This window comes from Salvia miltiorrhiza, chromosome 1, assembly GCF_028751815.1.
Source record: "Salvia miltiorrhiza cultivar Shanhuang (shh) chromosome 1, IMPLAD_Smil_shh, whole genome shotgun sequence".
Taxonomy (NCBI): Eukaryota; Viridiplantae; Streptophyta; class Magnoliopsida; order Lamiales; family Lamiaceae; genus Salvia; species Salvia miltiorrhiza.
In genome coordinates, this window is record NC_080387.1 from 42,799,385 (window position 1) to 42,820,547 (window position 21,163).

The 21,163-nt window shown below is 35.0% G+C and overlaps 1 protein-coding gene across 1 annotated transcript; it reads right to left on the reverse strand.

Annotated features, from left to right (window-relative positions):
• Window positions 1-17,693: 17,693 nt before the first annotated feature.
• LOC131008318 (uncharacterized) lies at window positions 17,694-18,212 on the reverse strand. The gene has a single exon (XM_057935205.1). The coding sequence runs from the start codon at window positions 18,210-18,212 to the stop codon at window positions 17,694-17,696; it is 519 nt and encodes a 172-aa protein (XP_057791188.1).
• Window positions 18,213-21,163: the final 2,951 nt, after the last annotated feature.

Sequence of the window (21,163 nt, forward strand, 5' to 3'; positions counted from 1 at the left end):
CTGACTGTGGGGCATTTCTCTGGCTTCCCATTTCGCTGCTCTGGCAAGCGGGGCTTCGCTTCTCTGACATGCCAGAGTATGCACAAAAACACTATTCTTAGCCCAAACTCTCCACAATTTGCACTCTTCATCTTGAAAACCTAAATCTTCTGCAAAGCATAAAATACACCATAAAACGCACCAATTTCCAGAAGATTTAACTTAAAATAAGCACATACAAACCCCTAAAATTAGAACAATTAGGCATAAATCAAGAGTGAACAAAGTTCTGTCCACAGATCCCTTTTTGAAGCCTTGTTCAACCAGATACTCTGAGAGAGTATCATACCACGCTCTTGGTGCTTGCTTCAACCCATAGAGCGCTTTCTTCAGCTTGTACACCTTTTCTGGTCCAGCAACCTCAAACCCTGGAGGCTGTTCTACATAGACTTCATCGGTGAGCACTCCATTGAGAAATGCGCACTTGACATCCATTTGGTGTACCTTGAAACCTTTGTGAGCTGCGAAGGCTAAGAAGAGTCTGACTGCTTCCAATCTGGCAACTGGGGCGAACGTCTCGTCGTAGTCGATTCCTTCTTCTTGACTGTATCCTTTAGCCACTAGCCTTGCTTTGTTTCTCACAACGTTTCCTTCTTCGTCTTCCTTGTTCTTGAAAATCCATTTCAAGCCAATCACCTTTGCATCGTCTGGTCGATCCACAAGCTCCCAAACTGAATTCCGGTTGAATTCATTGAGTTCTTCTAGCATTGCGATGACCCACTGAGTAGACTTCAGAGCTTCTTCAATATTCTTGGGCTCTGTAGTTGATAAGAAACAGCTAAAATTCTTATCTTCATTGATGCAGTTCTGGTTGATGTCGAAGACGAGGTTGCACATTGATCTCCGAGTCTTGACGCCATCTGATGGTTCTCCAATGATGTTTTCCTTTGAGTGGAGTTCAAACCATCTTCGATACTTCTTGATCTCTTCAGGAGATGGTGGGGCTTCTTCGGTCAGAATGGTTCTGAGGTGTTGGGCACCTTCTGGAGCAGGGGAGAGTTGAGCTGGGGTGGCTTCTGCGTGCTCAACTCGAACTTCAGCAACTGGAGTTCCCCCTTGACTGATGCCATCTGCATTGGCTCCAGTCTGAACTTCAGACCTTTGGTTGATCTTCTGATACTGAAGCATTTCAGTATCTTCATCTTTGCCAGGTCCCCACACCAAGACAGTAGAGGGCTCGATGTTGTGGATTTCAGCTTTGGAACCTTCAGCGATCTGAACATACTTTTCAGCATCTTGTTCCCTGAAACCATCTGTAGACTCATCAAAGATCACATGAGGTGTTTCTTCAACACAAAGAGTTTGAGTATTGAACACTCGATAGGCTTTGCTTGAACGTTCTGTTCCAGAGTATCCAAGGAAGACTCCTGGATCAGCCTTGCTATCGAAAGTGTTTAACCTCTTCTTATCATTGTTGTGTATGAAACACTTAGAACCGAAAGCATGTAAGTAGGCAATCGATGGCTTTCTGTTCTTCCATAACTCGTATGGAGTTCTTCCATGTCTCTGAGTGAGGAAGGAGCGATTCTGCATGTAGCATGCGTTGTTGACTGCTTCGGCCCAAAACTTCAAGGGGAGTTTTGACTCGGCTAGCATCGTCCTTGCTGCTTCCTTTAGAGACCGGTTTCTTCTTTCTGCAACTCCGTTCTGCTGTGGAGTTCTTGCTGCAGAAGTTTGATGACTGATTCTTTGTTCATCACAATACTTAAGAATGACAGTATTGAGGAACTCAGTCCCACGATCTGATCTGATGCTGATGATGTTGACTTTCTTTTCAACGCTCAATCTTCTCAGCAGCTTTGGCAGTTCCTCCAGTGTCTCTTTCTTCTTGAAGAGAAATATAACCCAAGTATATCGTGAATAATCATCCACAACTACTAAGGTGTACTTCCTACCGTTGTAGCTTCTTGGACTGATCGGGCCAAACAGATCCATGTGAAGTAGATGCAGAGTCCTTCCAGAGGAGTGTCCTGACTTTGACTTGAATGACGTCCGCGTCTGCTTTCCTCTAAGGCATGCTTCACATTCTTGCTTCTTCTGGAACACAATAGAAGGAAGACCTTCTACCAATTGATGCTTAGCAAGTTTGTTGATCGTCTTGAAGTTGAGATGGTTGAGTCTCTTGTGCCATAGCCAATTGAGCTCCGAGCTGCTCTTGCTGATGAGGCACGTTTCTGGTGGGCTGTCTTCCCAAGAAACGACGTAGAGACTCCCTTGTCTGAATCCTTTCAGAACCACCTTCTTTTGATTGTTTCTAACAGTGAATTCATCCTTCTTGATCTTCACTGTGAAACCACTATCACAAAATTGACTCACAGACAACAGATTATGTTTAAGACCAGAAACAAAGCTAACATTACTGATACTGGCGTTACCCATGTTGAGCACACCGTAGCCTTTTGTTTCTCCAATTGAGTTGTCTCCGAATGCAACTTTGGATCCAGCTTTCTCAACATACTGAGATAGATATTCTTTGTAGCCCGTCATGTGCTTCGAACAGCCACTGTCCAGATACCACGTTCTGATTGAAGCTTTGGCCTCTTCCTTCTTTTTATGTTTCTTGACATTGACCTGCAAGGAAGAGTTGCTTCAGGCATCCAATCAAGCTTTGGATCCTTCGATGTTAGCTCGAGTTCCCTTTGGAACCCATATCTGCTTCAGAATTGGTCTGGCTGATCTCTTGTGCTTTGTTGAATGTCTGATTGATGTCGTTGGCGCTTTAGGTGGCACATGAGCATTCTTCTGTTGAGAAATCCTTTTGAAGTCCTCACTCTTGTAGCAGTTCTGTCTGATGAGTGGTTGAGGTCTTCTTTGCTCGGCTAAGTATCTTCCCTGAGATACTTGAGTCTTTGCAGACTTTTGGAGACTTGGCTGATGTCCAGTAGTTTGTTGTCGAGGATGGCTCTTGGTTCGTCTGGACTCAGCATTGCTTGGTCTCCATGGACGTTGTTCCTTCTGAAACTGAACTGGGGGTGTCAGTTTCTGACTGATGTGGCTTTTCTTCCCCCTGGATTGGTGAGGAAGATTCTTCTTGACTCCTGATGTTCCTTCCCGGATCTTTGACTGAAATCTGCTTTCCAGTCTTTTCAATAGAATGATCTGGTTGGGGGCCTCCTTAGCTCGTCTGTAGCTTAGCGGAGGTGGAACATTTGATCTAGCCATCAGTCTGCTTTTGCGAACTTTATCCATATCATGATCTCTTGATTCTTCTGAGGTTGTGATTTCAGAAGGATCGTCCTTTAAGATGATCATGATATCCTTTCCTTTGGCAGCTGCAACCTTTCCTCCGATGCTGTTGACCAGGCCTTTCGATGGAAAGTTGCTCATCATGGGAGACTGCATCATGCAGTTCTTGACTGTTTCCTCCAGTTTGTGATTGAGCCTCTTGATTTCATGAGATGCTCTTTCACATTCTGAGTTGGAGATTCTGAGCTCTTCTTCCAGTCGACTGTTCTCCATGATTAGCTGATCAAGACACGTTTCATCCGAAAAGTAGATGATTGTCTGATTCTTAGCTCGTTCATCATGGATCTCCTTGTCCATTTTCTGATTCTGCTTGAGGAGATCTTCGAACATTTTCCTCAGCTGACAGTGATCAGTCAAGAGCTGATCAAACTCGTCAGTTTCATCGGATGAGCTATCTCCAGATTCTGAGTGGTCTCCTGAAAGCATCAGAAAGTTATCAGTATAAGGAGTTTTTGAGTGAGAGTTTACCTCTAGGCCATTCATTCCATTGTCGTAGCTGTTGTCAGCCACGCTTTCTGATTCATTGGCCATCAGGGCTCGGCTCTCATCATCTGAGCTGGAACTGTCGAAGTCGGATGATTCTGAAGTGTCTTTGGAAGAATTAGCATCGTCAGCAACCATCGCTTTCTTCTTCGAAAAGCTACGATCTTTCTTAGCTTTCAGTTCTCTGCGCTCAGCTGGAGTCAGATCAGGGCATTTATGTCGAAAGTGCCCTTTCTTTCTACATCCAAAGCATTCCAAGTCTTTGATGTCGTAAGCGGCTGACTTCCTTTCTCCGCTTCGATCTGTGGAATGTCTGGAGTTCCCTTCTCTTTCTTTTCCTTTGTAGTGCTGCTTGTGGAACCTTCTGTACTTCCGGAACTTGGACTCCATCTTGTTGAATCTTTCAGTCAACAAAGCATATTGACTGAAGAAGTCCTCTGGGTTGAGTTCCGTTGGCTCCTTGATTTGCTTCTTGCCTTCTCTGGTTGAGGCCTTCAGTGCAACTCCTCTTGAGGTTGATGGACCATCTTCGTCTGATCCTCCAACCTTCTTGTTACCAAGATTTCTCAGAAGGTCGAACTCATTTTCCATGAGATAAGAGAAAAGCTTGTTTGTCGGGAGCTGACTGAATCCTGGCTTATATTGATGAGCGACTGAGTAGATCTGCCATTCTCCACGTGGCAGTGCTCGAAGAATCTTCAGGTTGATTTCCCGTTGAGTGTATTTGTCTTTGGAAATGGATTGAACTTCATTCAAGATGAGATTGAATCTTTATTCCATTTCCTCGACAGATTCATTCTTGAGCATGAGGAAGGAGTCGAACTTCTGGCAAGCTATGGATAGCTTATTCTCCTTGATTTCCTCAGAACCTACGCACATTGTTTCCAGAATGTCCCACATCTCCTTTGCTGTTCCGCACTTGATGATCTTCATGACATGCTTGTCGGGAACGGTGCCGGAGATGATGCTTTTGGCGAGGTTGTCTAGCTCATCTTGCTTCCTTTCTTCTGTGGTGAAGTCTGCCTTTGAATTGGGCTGGACCTCATCGTAAGGATCCTGTCGGAGATCAGCAGGAACCCTTTTGATAGTTTCGGTGATGGTGATCGGTCCGTTGGTGATGACTTCCCACATTCGGCAATGTTGGGCGGTGAGGAAGCTTTCAAGCTGAAACTTCCATATGTCGTATTTTTCAATACTAAACATAGGTAGAGAAGATAATCTGTTGTGGTTAGTCTCCATCAAAAAAGAGAGAACGGATAACAGCAGATAGAGCAATTAGCAAGCACAAAAAGAAAGAGTAAAACTTTTTCGAGACCTTTAAGACAAAGGATCTAGTTCAATTAGAAACTAGTCAGATACAGATAGTTCTTGCGAACAACCTGCTCTGATACCAATTATTAGGTCCGTGGGGTCTCGAATAGGTGTATGGGGGGAGGAATACACCTATAGGCTATTTTTATGATTATCTACTGACCTCAATCAGAGTGATCTCAATCAGAGATAAAAACGAAACTTTACACGCAAACAAAGACTCCTATTTTTACTGAAATCAGTTTTGACCAACAGGGTTGACGACTGATACTGAAAGCTCTTCAGTAATGAGTTATTAGTTAAGTTACTGGAACTTAACTGATTCAAATAAGGGCTTCAGTCGTGTTTGCAAAGATAGAGATGATATCGCTCTTCCTTACTATCAGAGGATAGTTCAGTCAGATTGATATCATACGCAGCGGAAATTAAACTTAGTTTCGCAATAGCCTCGGTGGAGCAAGTTGTTGGATTAAGGTTTCTCTTTGCTGTTAGTCAGTGTTCAGTTTTATCAATTGAAATAGCACAAGTATGAATGTAAAACTGAAAGCTGTAAATAACACAGAGACTTTTACGTAGTTCGGAAAAACCCTTTCCTACATCCACGGCTGGTTGATCAGACCAACAATCCACTCCGCAAGTGCTTGCCTGGTGCACTGCAAATCGTACCCGTGTGCTTGCCTGGTGCACACAACCGTAAACTGAAGATAACCCCTCTTCAGCACCCACACGCCTCGCGTAGAATTTCCCTGCTAAGCACACCTCGTGCTCAGACTTTTCACTCAGAGTTCAGAGTACCTTCCTGAACTCCGAATCACTCAAACACTCTTATGGGGGAGAGGTTTAAACGAGTGCCAACTATACTTACAAAGAACAAGTTCTTTGAAGTAAGTTTGACCTTTGGCTTCTGGGTAAACAGATATATGCCTAGGGTCTAAGAGAATGTATGTAATCAGCAGTGACTGATTTTGGCTTTGGAATTCTCTTCTTCGATTCAAGCTTTGGGCGGTTAAGCTTTAGGCTGAGTAGCTATTTCGGCAGAGCTTTAGCTTATGTTGTTGAATCGGTGAAGATTGAAGTGATCCTCGAGCGCTATTTGTAGGAGAACTCTTGAATAGATCCGTTGGCGTAAATCGTCCTCAAGATTTCTTCCGTTGGAGAGCAATTCGAATTTGGGCTGAGGCTTCAATCTTCGAGGTTCCTTGTCTGTGTGGAAACGGCTCTCTTTGATGGACAGGAGATGTGACATCTCTGAAAAGTAACCACCAGATAGGAATGACCTCTGCAGAGATAAGATATTGAGATCTCTGTATTTAATGCGGCTGTACTTGTGCGTACGTGGATTCCTCTGAACGTTGGAAGATCAGTCCTAGGAGGAATGTTCAACTGATACTTGACTTTAGTATCAGTCCATTGCGCGCATTAAATAATCAGTCTTCAACTGATACTTCAGTTGGTATCTGCAGTCTTCAGTCTTCGTTCTTCAGTCTTCAGTCTTCGATACCGCAACTAAACTAGAAACGAACTCTAACACTTGAGTTCAAAACGATTCTAGTCTATTACATATAAGTCCTATGAATTTTGGTATCATCAAAACAAGGGTTAGGATATTCCACAAGGTTCCCAACACATGTCAAGTACTAGCGTGCAACACGTGGCACAGATAAAACGAAAGAACTATTCGTATCATTATTTCCAACATCTATCGCGTCGAAAGAATCTTTCGTTTCAAGATCTGTCCTGCCGATACTTGGCACAAATAGTACGAATTAGTTCTTTCTTGCCATTCGTGCCAAGCGCTGCATTCAATGGCATGCCAGGACCAGTACAAATAGTTCTCGCTCGTATAAGGTGTACCATATATTTATATTAAAAATACAATTGAATTGAATATCACAAATAGATTTGAAAAATAAGTATTTTAATGGAGAAACACAAAAAATAAGTGTTTTTAACTAGTATTTGATGGAGAAGATGACCAACAAAGTATATCCTGACAAGGTAATAGAGGAAACCATGTCGTCGCCGTCAGATAACATAGAAAACCACGTTGCTGTTGCCGGATAAAAACACTCGCACCATCGCCGGAGAAAATAATCGATCGAGAGATAGAGATAAGTCATGTAAATTTGGTATAAGTAAAAATAAGGGTATTTTCGTCTCTTTACCTCAAAGTTAATAGCCAATTATTAATTTCCACTATCTTTGTGGACATTTCACACAACTAACACTTCAAATCATTATTATTTTGTACATTAATTTTTAAATTTGTATTAAAGTTACTCAATTATTAATTTTTTTCTTATTTCTCTGTTTCGTTTATTTTTCGTTCAAACTTAGTGCTGAATTGATCATCTGATGTTATCTTGTCCATTTTGCTATTTCTGCAAACCGATGTCATTTTAGTAATCGACATACTTGAACACATAGGATTTCAGATGGCCACTTTAGCATTAAGTTTGGCCAGAAAATAGGTGAGATAGCAAAATCAAAATAAAATGAATAATTTTAATAAAAAATTTAAAATTGGTATGCAAAATTAGAATTATTTGAAAATTAAGTAATCTATGTGCAATTAATCTCTCTTTTTATTTTTGGAATTCCAGTAATATTGTTATTACAACTTAAGTAGGTTTAACTAGAGTGTTCCCTCATTCTCCACAAATAAACGAGTGAAATAAATGAGTGGAAAAAATGATGAGTTTTGTAGGAGGTCTGATTATGGATCAAAATTATTAGACAGATTAATATTCGAATTATAATTATAATATAATAAAAACTTAATAAAATTATAATTGTGTCTCTAAAAACGGATTTGAATCCAAATAATTGTAGATTGCAATTGGGTAAATTTCAAATCAAATTACCATGTGAGACCTTTTTAATTGTAGATTGTAATTGTAGTGCCAATAGTATCATGCACGAATGTTACTAGTGACCATATTAGTGTCAATATTGTTATATACTTGTGCTGATACACTATCTTGTCTTATATGGATGAGTGCAGTTATATAGCCATTTTGAACATTTTTCCGTAGGATTTAGATTATCCATTTAGGGTTTAGATACCCCATTTAAGGTGTTGCAGGAATGATACTTATGGTCATATTAGTGCCATTTGTACCATATATATTATCTCTTATGTAGTGCTACACTAATGATACTTATGGCCATATTAGTGCTACTAACCTGGGCGCAAATTCGAATCTGATCCGCCATAATTAAGGGTAAAACAGTCTTAAAACATAAAAAATGACCAAAATTTATGTTTTTTAAATGAGTGGTCGAATATTGTGTTTTACTGTTCAAAATGCCTATCTCAAAATGGTACTCTACTTTCAATGTACTATGAAATTAATGAAATACGAACGACTATTTATTACAGTAAGTGATTACGTTCTAATCTTAAATCAATTAAAATTCTATTTGAACATAAAAATGAATCGTACGGAATATTAAAAAACATTTGACTCTTGGCACCTACCCTCGAACCTCCTACAAATACTTTAAGACGCCATACTTCAATAAATTTAGTCTCCGGACCAAAAATTCTAGATCCCCTACTCTCGGATATATGTTCTCTAGAATTTGATTGGAGGTTCGCATGTCAAGATCACGAAAAGCAATAATATACTAGGGATATATATCATGTCACAAGATTCAAATTACATCACACTATTTTTCAGGATATAGTTAATGTTTTTAAATTAAGGTCCAAATAATTGTACGCCAATCTTAACAGCTAAGAAACAACTCTCATGAGTTCTGACATATACTTGAGGAATATTTCCATACTCTACATTTCAAATTTGTCACCACTCCATTTCTGTCTGTCTCTCTCCATATTTTCTTTCTCTTGAACTTTTTCTCGACGACAAAAGATTCAAGCAAAGAGTTAGTTCCCTCTTCCTCCATGTAAAAACTAGGGAGTGCTCTTCTATGTGTAGTTTGTATTCTTTTTCTTCGATATCTTTTACTCTTGTCTCTTTTAGTTACTAGGAATAAAGAGACTAGGACAAACTAAGTTGGATTTGCTTTATTTTGCTCCATTTTGCTCTTTTACATCTTTCCAATTATTTGTTGAAAGGAGGGCTTCTTATATATATATATCTTGAAGAAATTTGTATATATATGCTTGCGGTCACCATCCCCGGCCCCCAAAAGAAAAGTTTAGAATAATATTATGTATTTATGCTAAGATTTATACAAGTTCTTTTTCCCTTTTCTTTTGCACCAAGGTGAGAGAGGTGCAAAAAGGGCAAAAAAAAAGGATAGTTGAAAACTGGTATCATGATGGCATATCATCATCTTCAGGAGGATAGAAAAAGGCAAAGATGATACTCCCTCCGTCCACCAATCAACTACCCATTTGATGGTCGGCACGGAAACTAAGAAAGCTGAAAAAGGTGGTGTAAAAGTGGTGTAAAAGACTAAAAGGGTAGTCTTAATATATTTTTATTACTTTTACTAATCTTTCATTAGCTATTTAACATACATTATGCCTTGACTTATTAAAGTGTTCTTTTTTTCATAAGCTATTTATTTCTTTCTTTTTTTACTCTTTAATTAAATAAATTGAAAATTCAGAAAATAAATAAACTGGAAATAAATAAATAAATAAACTGAAAATTCGAAAATAAATAAATAAATAAATTAAAAACTGGAAAATAATTTTTTTAGAAAATAAATAAATTTAAAGTTCGAAAATAAATAAATAAATAAACTGAAAATTCAAAAAATAAATAAACTGGAAATAAATAAATAAATAAACTGAAAATTCGAAAACAAATAAATAAATAAACAGAAAATTCAGAAAATAAATAAACTGGAATTAAATAAATAAATAAACTGAAAATTCAAAAATAAATAAATAAATTAAAATCTGGAATTTTTTTTTTAGAAAATAAATAAACTGAAATTAAATAAATAAATAAACTGAAAATTCGAAAATAAATAAATAAATAAACTGAAAATTCAGAAAATAAATAAAATGGAATTAAATAAATAAATAAACTAAAAATTTGAAAATAAATAAATAAACTGAAAATTCAGAAAATAAATAAATACACTGGAAATAGATAAATGAATAAATAAACTGGAATTAAAATTTTCAGAAAATAAATAAATAAATAAACTGAAAATTGAAAAATAAATAAACTGAAAATTCGAAAATAAATAAATAAACTGAAAATTCAAAAAATAAATAAACTGGAAATAAATAAATAAATAAATAAATAAATAAAATGGAATTAAAATAAATAGAAAATAAATAAACTGAAAATTAAAAAAATATATATATATATACTGAAAATTTCGAAAATAAATAAATTGGAAAATAATTAAACCTGAAATTTAAAATATCTTACTCCATTTAATTAACATCAAAATTAGATTAAGTAGACAAGTAATGGTAGAGTGTGGTGGGTCCAATTGGTAAAGTGTAGTAATTTAAAAAGTAAGGGAGGGGTATATGTGTCCAAAAAGCAGAGTAGGTAGTTAATTGGTGGACAAAATTTTAGAGGCAAATGGGTAGTTGATTGGTGGACGGAGGGAGTATATCAATTTCCCAATGTAGCTTTCATACTGTGATACTGTCAAGCATGATTTTATTCCCTTTTCAAATGATAGGTATATATAGATTAATTGTCCAATTCTTTAAAAAAAAAAAAATTAACTAGTACTCCCTATGTCCACGAAAAAGTGCCCTACTTACCCTTTTTTTTTGTCCACGAAAAAGTGTCCTGTTTACCTTTTTGTACATTCATACCCTTTACTTTTCAATTTATTTACAACTTATGTCATTAATAAATCCACACTTTTATTTAATCTATGCAATTAACCCTCACAATTAACTCACTAATAAATCCACACTTTTATTTAATCTATGCAATTAACCCACACAATTAACTCGTTAATTAAAACTACGAAACCAACTCCCCCACGCCTAATCAATCTCATTTCCCCCAAAATTAAATTACTTTTTCTCTAAACTCAAACAAGTGTAAGAAATACATACAAACCCTCCAAGTTGTATCTACAGCCCGATTTAATGGCTTTTGTGCTATGTGTGTTTGTTGATTAGCTCAATGGAATAATAAATATGTTTTGAAAATTAACTCGACTTCACGTGTGAATTCCGCACTACAAGAAATTGAGTTTTTACCCACACATAATTACCCACACATAATAATGTGTGGTAGTTTAGCCCACATAGTTTCAAAATGTGTAGGTAATTCACACAAAAAAAATTCATTAGTTATTGACTTTTAAAATGTGTGGCAAAAATATTTTCGTGATATTTATTATTTTACGGTTATTTTTAAGTTTTATTTATGGATAATAAAATTTATTTTTAAATTTGTTGCGCCAACATGGCAAACTAATAAAAATTATTAACAACACATAATTCAAAATTATCTATGTGTGGGTAATGAATTTTTATCATTATTTATTCTTGACATGTAAGAAACGTGGGAAAATATTTTTAGCTACATTTATATTTTGGCTTATTTATGGAAATCTTAATTGATGTTTTACCCACACATAATTATCCACACATATTTTGAAAAATGTGTAGGTGAAACAATTTGAAACTTTCAATTATTATTGACATTTAAAATGTGTAGCAGAAAATTTATTTGTAACATTTATTATATGGCGGTAATTCTTTTTTAAGTTTTATTTTATTTAATGAAGTTTATTTTTATATTTGGTGTGCACCCTCTATTAATTTTTTTAAACCACACATAATATATGTGTGGATAATAATTTTTATATTTATATTTTGACAAATTAAAGTAAATTTAATTTTATTTTTATATATTAGTACCAACTAATCAATTGATTTCTCTACAATTGTACAATAAAATAAAAATTAAATAGTCTTTAACATTAAAATAGGCATAAAAAAAAACAAGAATGAATATGTTAAAAAAAACATAACAATTAAAATAGGCATAAAAATTAAATAATAGTCTTTAACATTAAAATCGAACTCAATAAAGAGTATGATTGTTTAAACTCTCAACAACTAAAAGACAAGAAAATATTAACAAACTAATCAATGTCATTAGAACTACCCCTATTGTAATTTTTACCCCACTCAAAACAACATTTTCAACTTTCTTAGTATCAGTGCCGGCACCCAAATGGGGCACTTTTTCGTGGACGGAGGGAGTATGACTTTCACCTTTTCTTTTGAACAATAGGTCAAAGATTCGAATCATCTAAAATAAAGAATTAGTATGTAGTAATTATTTTTTTCTTTAATATAATTTTTTTAAAAAACAGTATTATTTTGATCGACCCATATAAATATATATACTCCCTCCTATTTTTTATGTAAGTCGTTTGAGGCACTTTCATTTTGTTCAATTTATATGTCGTTTTCTATTTTTTATCCATGAATGACCTTATGTTTTAAGTTATTGATTCACCGGTTCAATGTATATTGATTTCCAAGGTAATTAAACTATCAATTATTAAGGTTAAATCGGAAAAAAAAAATCTTCTTAATATGTGTGTTTATGCTTAGGACGACTTATATAAAAAATAGGAGGGAGTATATACTATCCAGCAGAGCGCATTTCCCCACAATTATTGTTGTCCAAAATTTTAATTTGCACCAAATATGATTCAATTCCCCAAAAAATAACTAACCCTTATAAATTTAAAAGTTATTGTATAAATACACGAATTATACCTAAATTTAACTTTTAATCAAATCTATTTATTGATTAAAAAAACACATAATTTTTATTTTTTTTGAAATTTGATCTGACTCCAAATGTTTGTTAGCCAATAATTAACTTGATTGTCTGAATTCCGGTGGACAATCCGAATGTACCGTTTGAAAGCGTTTGACGTTATTTTTCTAATAATGTTTATATTGTTGAGTTTTGGTCGTCATAAGTGATAAAAAATTAGCATGAAAGTTGATAAATTTTATATTTTTCCTTTTTTTTCCAACCATTTTCGATGATCAAAATCCAACAATATAAGTATATATTATTATAAAGATAGTATCAAGAGCTTTCCAACGGTACCTTCAGATTGTATATCGAAATTAATTCAGACAATTAAGTTATTGGCCAACAAACTTTTTGAGTGAGGTCAAATTTCAAAAAATTGAAAATTTATTTTGATCCAAAAAATGGATTTAATTAAAACCCAAATTTTGGTATAGTTTATATATTTTATAAGCAATTAACCCTAAATTCAAAGTTAACGCATTGCATTTTTTTTCACCCTGCCATTTTCTCTTCAACGTATTCAATTATTGAGTTATTGATAGAGATATAGGAGTATTTGATTATTTTAGAACTACCTGCAGAACTGTAGATAGAGATAAAGTTGGAAAATGTTTTCCTTAATTTAACCAATTCACAATGTATTATGATGCATCGTATTGTATAAGTATTGATCAGGCATTTGAAGCATTTATTGGATTAGGTGAACTAGTGTATTACCCGTCGAAATTCGACGGGTACATATTTTCTTGTAATTTATATATTTTATGTTATTCTTATGATAATTATATAAAATAATTTTTTATGTAAATTATTTATATAATTAATTAAATTAAATTAAATTAGTAATACATTTAAATTATATTAATCTCAACAACTTTTAGTAATTAAATTATTAATTTTGTTGAGATCATAAAAATACCCATTAGTTTTCATATGAAATTTTATAGAAAGTTGACGCGTAAGAAAAAAAAAGAGTAGAAATACATATAAATTTGACATAGGTATGATGGAGGATTGATTTGTTGCATTTGTTGTTACAAGATTTTTTTTTTTGAGGGACTTTGTTGTTACAAGATTTATTAATTTTGTTCAATGTTTTTTTATTTTGCCTTTTAACCATAATTTTATATGGAGTTTGAAAAATCATAATTGAATTAAGAGTATCATATAATTCCGAACTTCTAAAAGCATAACTAATTATGAAAATAATCTCGCCTCATATTTAAAAGACCATAACTGATTTATCGAACATCGTATCATTTGGAGTTTTAAGACCAACCAAGTTGTGGGCATCATCTCGTCGCAGATTTGACAGATCACCTCTAACTTCTGAGCATCATCTTGTCTGAAACTTGAAAGAGAATCATCTCGTCTAAAACTTGAAAGAACATCATCTCGTCTTGAGTTTTGAGCATCATCTCATCTAGAGTTTGAGAGAGCATCATCAAATATGAAATTATATTCAACCATGACTCCAATTGTCAACTATCTAACAAACATAACTCTAACAATTTAGATATTTTATTTATGTATGTAATTTTATTAGTTCAAACTCTAGAGAGAAAGGAAAGAGAAGAGTTCTTAAAGTAGTAAAAGAGAGAGCGTGTGCTTTATTTCATCATCGTAGGTATTTATAGGCATTACAGTCGGGGTAAAGTAGTAAATTCGTTTGGTCATCTATTCTGTATGCTCGCCATTAAACTAATTAAGGCTATTATTAGATTATAACTTGTCAGGTCGTTGCCCCCAAATGCTCTGCTCTGACAAACTCTGTTCTGGCAGCTCTGTTCTGGAAGCTTTGCTCTGCCAACTCTGCTTTGGACTTTTTCCTCTGCCTATTTCTCACAGCTTCTTTGCTCCCTGCTGCTCATCTTTGGTATTCCAAGCAAAGCCACGTGTCCTGATCTTAGGACCTTGCATATTTCACCCCTCATCAGAGTTAATAAATCATATTGGTTCCATGCAACAATCACAACACGCTTGATAGCAGATGCCAAAATTCTTTCCAAAATTTGTTCTTTCTAAAATAATAATCATTCTATATTTAAAATAGTGAAACGCGTTATTAAATTAGGAAACTAATTTAATACTTACCATAGGTGTGTAGGAAGAATCACGGCTAATCAGGAAATGGAGGTATGAAAACAGAGAAGTCGTCGGTGGGGTGGGGGTCGACGGCACGGTGGACGAACTCTAGGGCTCAGCGGTGACTCGACGGCGGATGAACCGCAAGCTCAGCGGCGACTATTTCGTCGGAGTCTAGAAGAAGCAACGACAACGGGTTATAGGAAAAAGAAATCTTAGGGCTCTTGTATTAATTGCTTCAAATGGAGAATTCTCATGGGTTTAAGAAGTGGAAACAAAATCGAACTAATTAAGGAATGGAAGAGGGAGTCAGAGATGAGGCGGAGCAACGCCGCCCTTAGGACGGCGGCGACGCCTGAATTTAGAGGGAGAGAGAGGCGGGCAGTTTAAGGGGGGAATTAGGGCTTGATTTGAGTGTGCAATCGACTTTAGAGAGAGAAAAGGATTGAGAGAAGAGAGAGACAGTGAAGGGGGAGACGACGCCGACCAGATTCAGGGACGGCGGCGATGGGGTGAGGAAGAGGGAGGTGTGACTTTTGTTTTAAAAGTGAGAATGAGAATATATAGATTGGATTGTCAAATGCCACGTTGGAGATTGAGATTGAAAAGAAATAATTTGAGGCCTGCCACGTAGGCTAAGGCCTAATCGTATTATAGAATAGATATTATTATTATTATTATTATTATTATTATTATTATTATTATTATTATTATTATTATTATTATTATTATTGTAGTAATGGACGAACAGAAACAAATAAAGTTTGCAGAAATGAAAAATATATTTTTCTTCCCTATATAAATAAAATGTATGGATTTATTTCATAAAAAATAAAAATAAAATTTTAATTATTTTGATAGACATAAAATAAGATTTTGTTTCAAAGTAATCAGTTTATAGAATTTGTGCCTTATTATGCAAACATGTAAATCAATGACCGGACCCGTTTATAATTTACATATACGTGCATGTCTCAATTCAAACTTAATTTAAAATTAGTTTTATTGAAAATTAAGAATATAAATATTATATATATATATATATATATATATGCATACAATATAATATATTGCAACATATACATATAATATGTACGCTATTGAGTAATATAAAATTAATAACAAATATACATCTAATCACTAACATTCAATTAAAATAATTTATCGTATATAGATTATAATTTTTTTCTTATCAGACATGTAAATCTAATTTTTATCTAGAAAAAATAAATAATAAAATTTATTAATTTAGATTATATGTAATGTTAATATATATATATATATATATATATTATTAATTGTATTTATTATGATTAATGAATCTTTATATAGAATGTAATAGTTAATTAATTAATAAATGATGAAGATTATATATGGTAAATTTTGAAATGGTGAGATTTTAGATATGCCACATAGGTTAAGGCTTAATCCTATTATATAATAGATAGGGTCTCAATCACTGCAACCACCTAATTTATTTATAATACTATAATAGGTAGAAAAGACATAGAATACAAAATAAAGAGTCCGTTAATTCTTTTGAGGATGATTTAGTGATAAATTAGGCTTTAGGTTACCAATGCCTCTATAAATTTAAGTGGAACATAATTTCACCAACTGCGTACTAAAAGGTAGGTAGTTAATGTCCAAGCCTTGAGGTCTTAGATTCGAGTCCTCCCTTGTACAATTTTTAAATTTATTTATTTATTTATATAATGTATTCCAAAAAAAAAAAAAGCGGGTGCGGCTCTCCACTTAAAGAAGAAAAGAAAAAATGAGTCAATTATATGCACTAATTATACTAGGATCATATATAGGTTAATGCGTTGGTATATCCCCATAAATTGCCATAATGCCTTGCATAATTGTGGAGCAAGAAGAATAAAACCATTAAAATGTAACAAAACCACACAGTAAATCAGATTCAAATACCGATGAGTTTACTCTATTCTCAAGTTTTTTTTTTAAGTAATACATTGCTGTGTTTTGGTTCAAATAACAGGCGTTTAACCATAATGTAATAAAGAACTAAAACACTGATTCGTTATCTTCAATAAGACTTCAAAAAGGATATGTTTGAAGATCTCTAACTAGTAAAAAGTTAGATTTGTATCAATGTATAGCGGACATTGTATGTGAAAAAGTTTGAAAATAATCATTCGAAATGTAGACTTATAGTCCGTCACTTTTTTATTTTTGTCCAACTTTAAACTTTCTTGATTGTAGTATTTGTGAAGAAAATTAAAGTGGCTTTTGATTCACTTTATATTGACTTATATATATATGTTTGATTATACCTCGAAACTTAATTGGGTATTTGTAAAGTATATTTGTTAACCAAATGACATATGATGGAGAAGTGTGTGTAGACTAGTTTCATTATCGATATTAGATTTGTGGTTTTATTAGATTTTTCTTCATGTAATAATGAATAAACGGAAATGTTTCAAGTTCTGATTAAGTGCATCCACAGTGGGGGTGACCTGATAGTTGACCTGATAGAAGTGGGATCACATTGGGTTAAGGAGGCCACAGTGAGGTGACTTGATAGCTGACTTGATTTTTTTAGTTTTGATTTTTTGTATTTTTTAGTTAAATTTAATTACATAAATTTAAATAATACAATTTACTTCAAATTTCAATTGCATTAATTTGAGAATCCTAAAAATTACATAAAAAATTACATAAATCTTAAAAATTTAAAAACATATTATAAAACAACTATTCCGGCCCTAAAGGTCCGAAACGTGCCCAAACGTGCTCGATCAAATCATGTTGGAGCTAAGCATGTATCTGTCTATCTCGGAGAATTGCATATCTTTGCGCGTATTCCTCGAAGCAAAACGGGGTTGCTCGAGCACTCTCCGTCCAGTCACTGCTAGACGCCTCGTGTCCTGCGTCGTCATCTCTCAAATGGGCAGCTCTTTCATCTTCGTTCTCCACAATCATGTTGTGGAGAATGATGCAACACATCATGATGTCCTTGAGATGCTCGACGTACCAACCCCGCGCCGGACTTCGAATGATTCCCCATCGAGCTTGAAACACTCCAAAGGCACATTCGATATCCTTCCCTGCCGATTCTTGCATCTTCTTGAACCTCGCCTCCTTTGGATTGGTTGCTATCGGCGGACTCTTGATGAAGCAACGCCATTCTAGATATATGTCGTCGCACAAATAGTAGCTCATCTGGTAGTAGCGCCGGTTGACCTCAAAGATCACCGGCGCCGCCGATCCATCCAGCACGTCGGAGACAGAGGCGACTGGTTCAACACGTTGATGTCGTTGTTCGAAAGGCATGTCAAATCCACAAATCGTGGGATGCAACGGCCTCCAAGATCAAGGTGGGCTCCCCTTGATCACCGCGTGTATATGCACCGTGCCACGCCTTTGGGAAATTCTTCCACCCCCAATGCATACAATCAAAACTCCCGAGCATCCCGAGAAATTCGTGTCGCGCCTCGTGCATCTAAAGAAGGTGTTGGACGTCCTCCGATGAAGATAATGGGCTCCGTAAGCCCGGATGACAGCCTTGGAGAATCTCTTGAGGCATAGACGCCCCGTCGTGTCGGCGACCTTGAGATACTCGTTGAAAGTATCCGCACTGACGCCGGTGGCTAATTGACGGATAGCCGTCGTGCATTTCTGCAAAGGTGTGAAAGAGTCCCGACCTCGTGTATCATGGTTCATCTAGAAGTAAGTATCTTCACCTTGAACAGCCTTGACGATGCGCAGGAACAACTCTTTCTGCATCCGAAAACGACGTCGAAAAAATGTAGGCATGTACGTCGGATTGTCGTTGAAATAGTGATGTGTGTATTTTAGTTGTTCATATTCTTGGATTATTTTGTGCTTTAATGGAATTTAATATACACAAGTAGGTGATTTTTGGTGCAGGAATTGAAGGAGTTTGATGTTAATGGAATGGAGAAGAATGAAGTGGAAAAGAAGCTATTTTAGTGGATTAATTGGAAGATTTAAGAAGATGAAGAATCAGAATTATTGGCGAGCCCAAAAGATGCAACAAGTGATTAGCTAATTATTGGGCTATGATTTAATGTTTTTATTATTATTGGCCCATTAGATTAGTTAGGTTAAAGTTTAATGAGAATAGAGTTTTTAGGTTACACGAGATATATAGTTGTTTGGACTTTGATTTTGGGGGAATTAGTTTTACGCAAGCAGTAGGAATTAGGCGGCTAGGTACTAGATCAAGTGGATTTGTTAGTTTTAAAGACACTACACTTTTTGCTTAGCTTTTATACTAGATTTTTGACTTTTATTTTAGAGATTACTTTTGAGCAGACGCACTCCTTTGAAATTGAAACCTTGGCAGACGTTATTTTTGGGTTCCAATTGTGGTGATTGTTTCGTTTTCAATTTCAATTTATTTCTTTGATTTTATGTTTGCTTTTATCTATTTGATTGTTTTAGTTTTAATTATGAGTTGCTAATTCTTTAATTCGGTGATAATAATGAAACACAAATTTATTAATTTGTGAGACCTAATTGAGCATAAAATCGATTCCTATTGATTCCGATTTATTCCTAGGGTTTAAAGATAATTCTGATTTTATTTAGGGATAATTGCGTGAAAATACACAAACTTTGCCAAAAATCCATATTTGACGCGAGTTAGGATTTTACATTTTAATACACCAACTTTCGTTGTTGTTCAAATTTGACACGACTTAATTTTAAAAAATTCAAAAAATAACCCCTTTTTTGTAAATAATTATACAAAGACCCACTTAATTATGTTATTATTTGGGACATTTAAACCAAAACAAGATATTTCCTTATGATGTTTTCTTTTAATCTTTGATCCGCGCCTAAAATGGTTTAAAAGAAAACATCATAAAGAAATATCTTGTTTTGGTTTAAATGTCCCAAATTATAACATAAGTGGGTCTTTGTATAATTATTTACAAAAAGGGGTTGTTTTTTGAATTTTTAAGAATTAAGTCGTGTCAAATTTGGACAACAACGAAAGTTGGTGTATTAAAATGTAAAATCCTAACTTCACGTCAAATATGGATTTTTGGCAAAGTTTGTGTATTTAGGTGCAATTTTCCCTTTTATTTAAGTCTGGCCAACTTAGGTTTAATTGGATTACAGTCAATTAGTACCTTCAATCCGTAATTGTTGGAATATGGCTGATTAGTGATAAAGTTACTGTGTTCGTAGTAGAAATAAATTGGTGGATTAATTATTACTAGCGTATCTAGGATAATTGGTCTAAATTGGGTTCCTTCCTCGTAATGCTATTAGAATATTAAATCTAGGTCTTGGCGTATTCAGCTAGGTTATATTTTAATAAAGGAAATAAGCAGGTCTGGCGTCTCCAGCTGTTTATCGACATAGTAAGTAGGAATTGGGGTATGTCAGTGCGTATCACGGTATCCTATAACTGGTTGGTGGATAGGGATTAATTAATCTTTGCGTCGATGATCAGAGAATTGAATTAGTGTGGATTTATTCGAGCCGAGTTACCTTTTATTGATTATTTTCTATAGTTATTTTAATTGATTTAATTTGCTTTCTTAGGTTAATTAATATTTTCTCTCAATTTAAGGCGTGGTGGCTACACCAAATTAGGTCCTTAGGGAATTGGATGATTTTACCTGCTCTCTGTGGTTCGACCCTGCTTATCATTATACTCACTTAATTCTTGATAGTATTGTAGGAATTATTTGGTGGATACGACGTCCACCAAATAGTCTTGCATAAGACGTAAATGTGCAGCCTCACGATCACAGTAGACGTATTGTCGGTGAGGAACAACACGTTTCGGCGCCGGTTGGAAGTACATTTGAGCAAGCAATTGTTTCTACTCATGGATCTCATCGATGATCGTCTGCGCTACCCCGTCAAACGAAGACGACGAAGTATCATTGAATTATTTCCTTTATTTTTTGAAGTAAAAAAGAGGAAGATTGAAGGAGAAATAGAGAGAGATTGAAGGATTGAGATTGTTGTGTGTGTGAATGAAAAAATGAGGTATTTATAGAAAGGAAAATTAAAAAAAGAGAGAGAGAGAGAGAAAAAGGTGAAAAATGGCTAGAATGCCGTTGGAACCAAACAAATCGGCTAAATAGCCGTTAACTTTCAAATTTTAATTTTTTTTTAAATACACGCGCCTCCCCGATATTGGCCACACCCGATAAATCGGGGCAACCTCGAGTCACTGCCGGCTGCAGTAGGTGACTCGAGTGGCACCTATCGAGTCACCCACTGTGGGTGCTCTAATT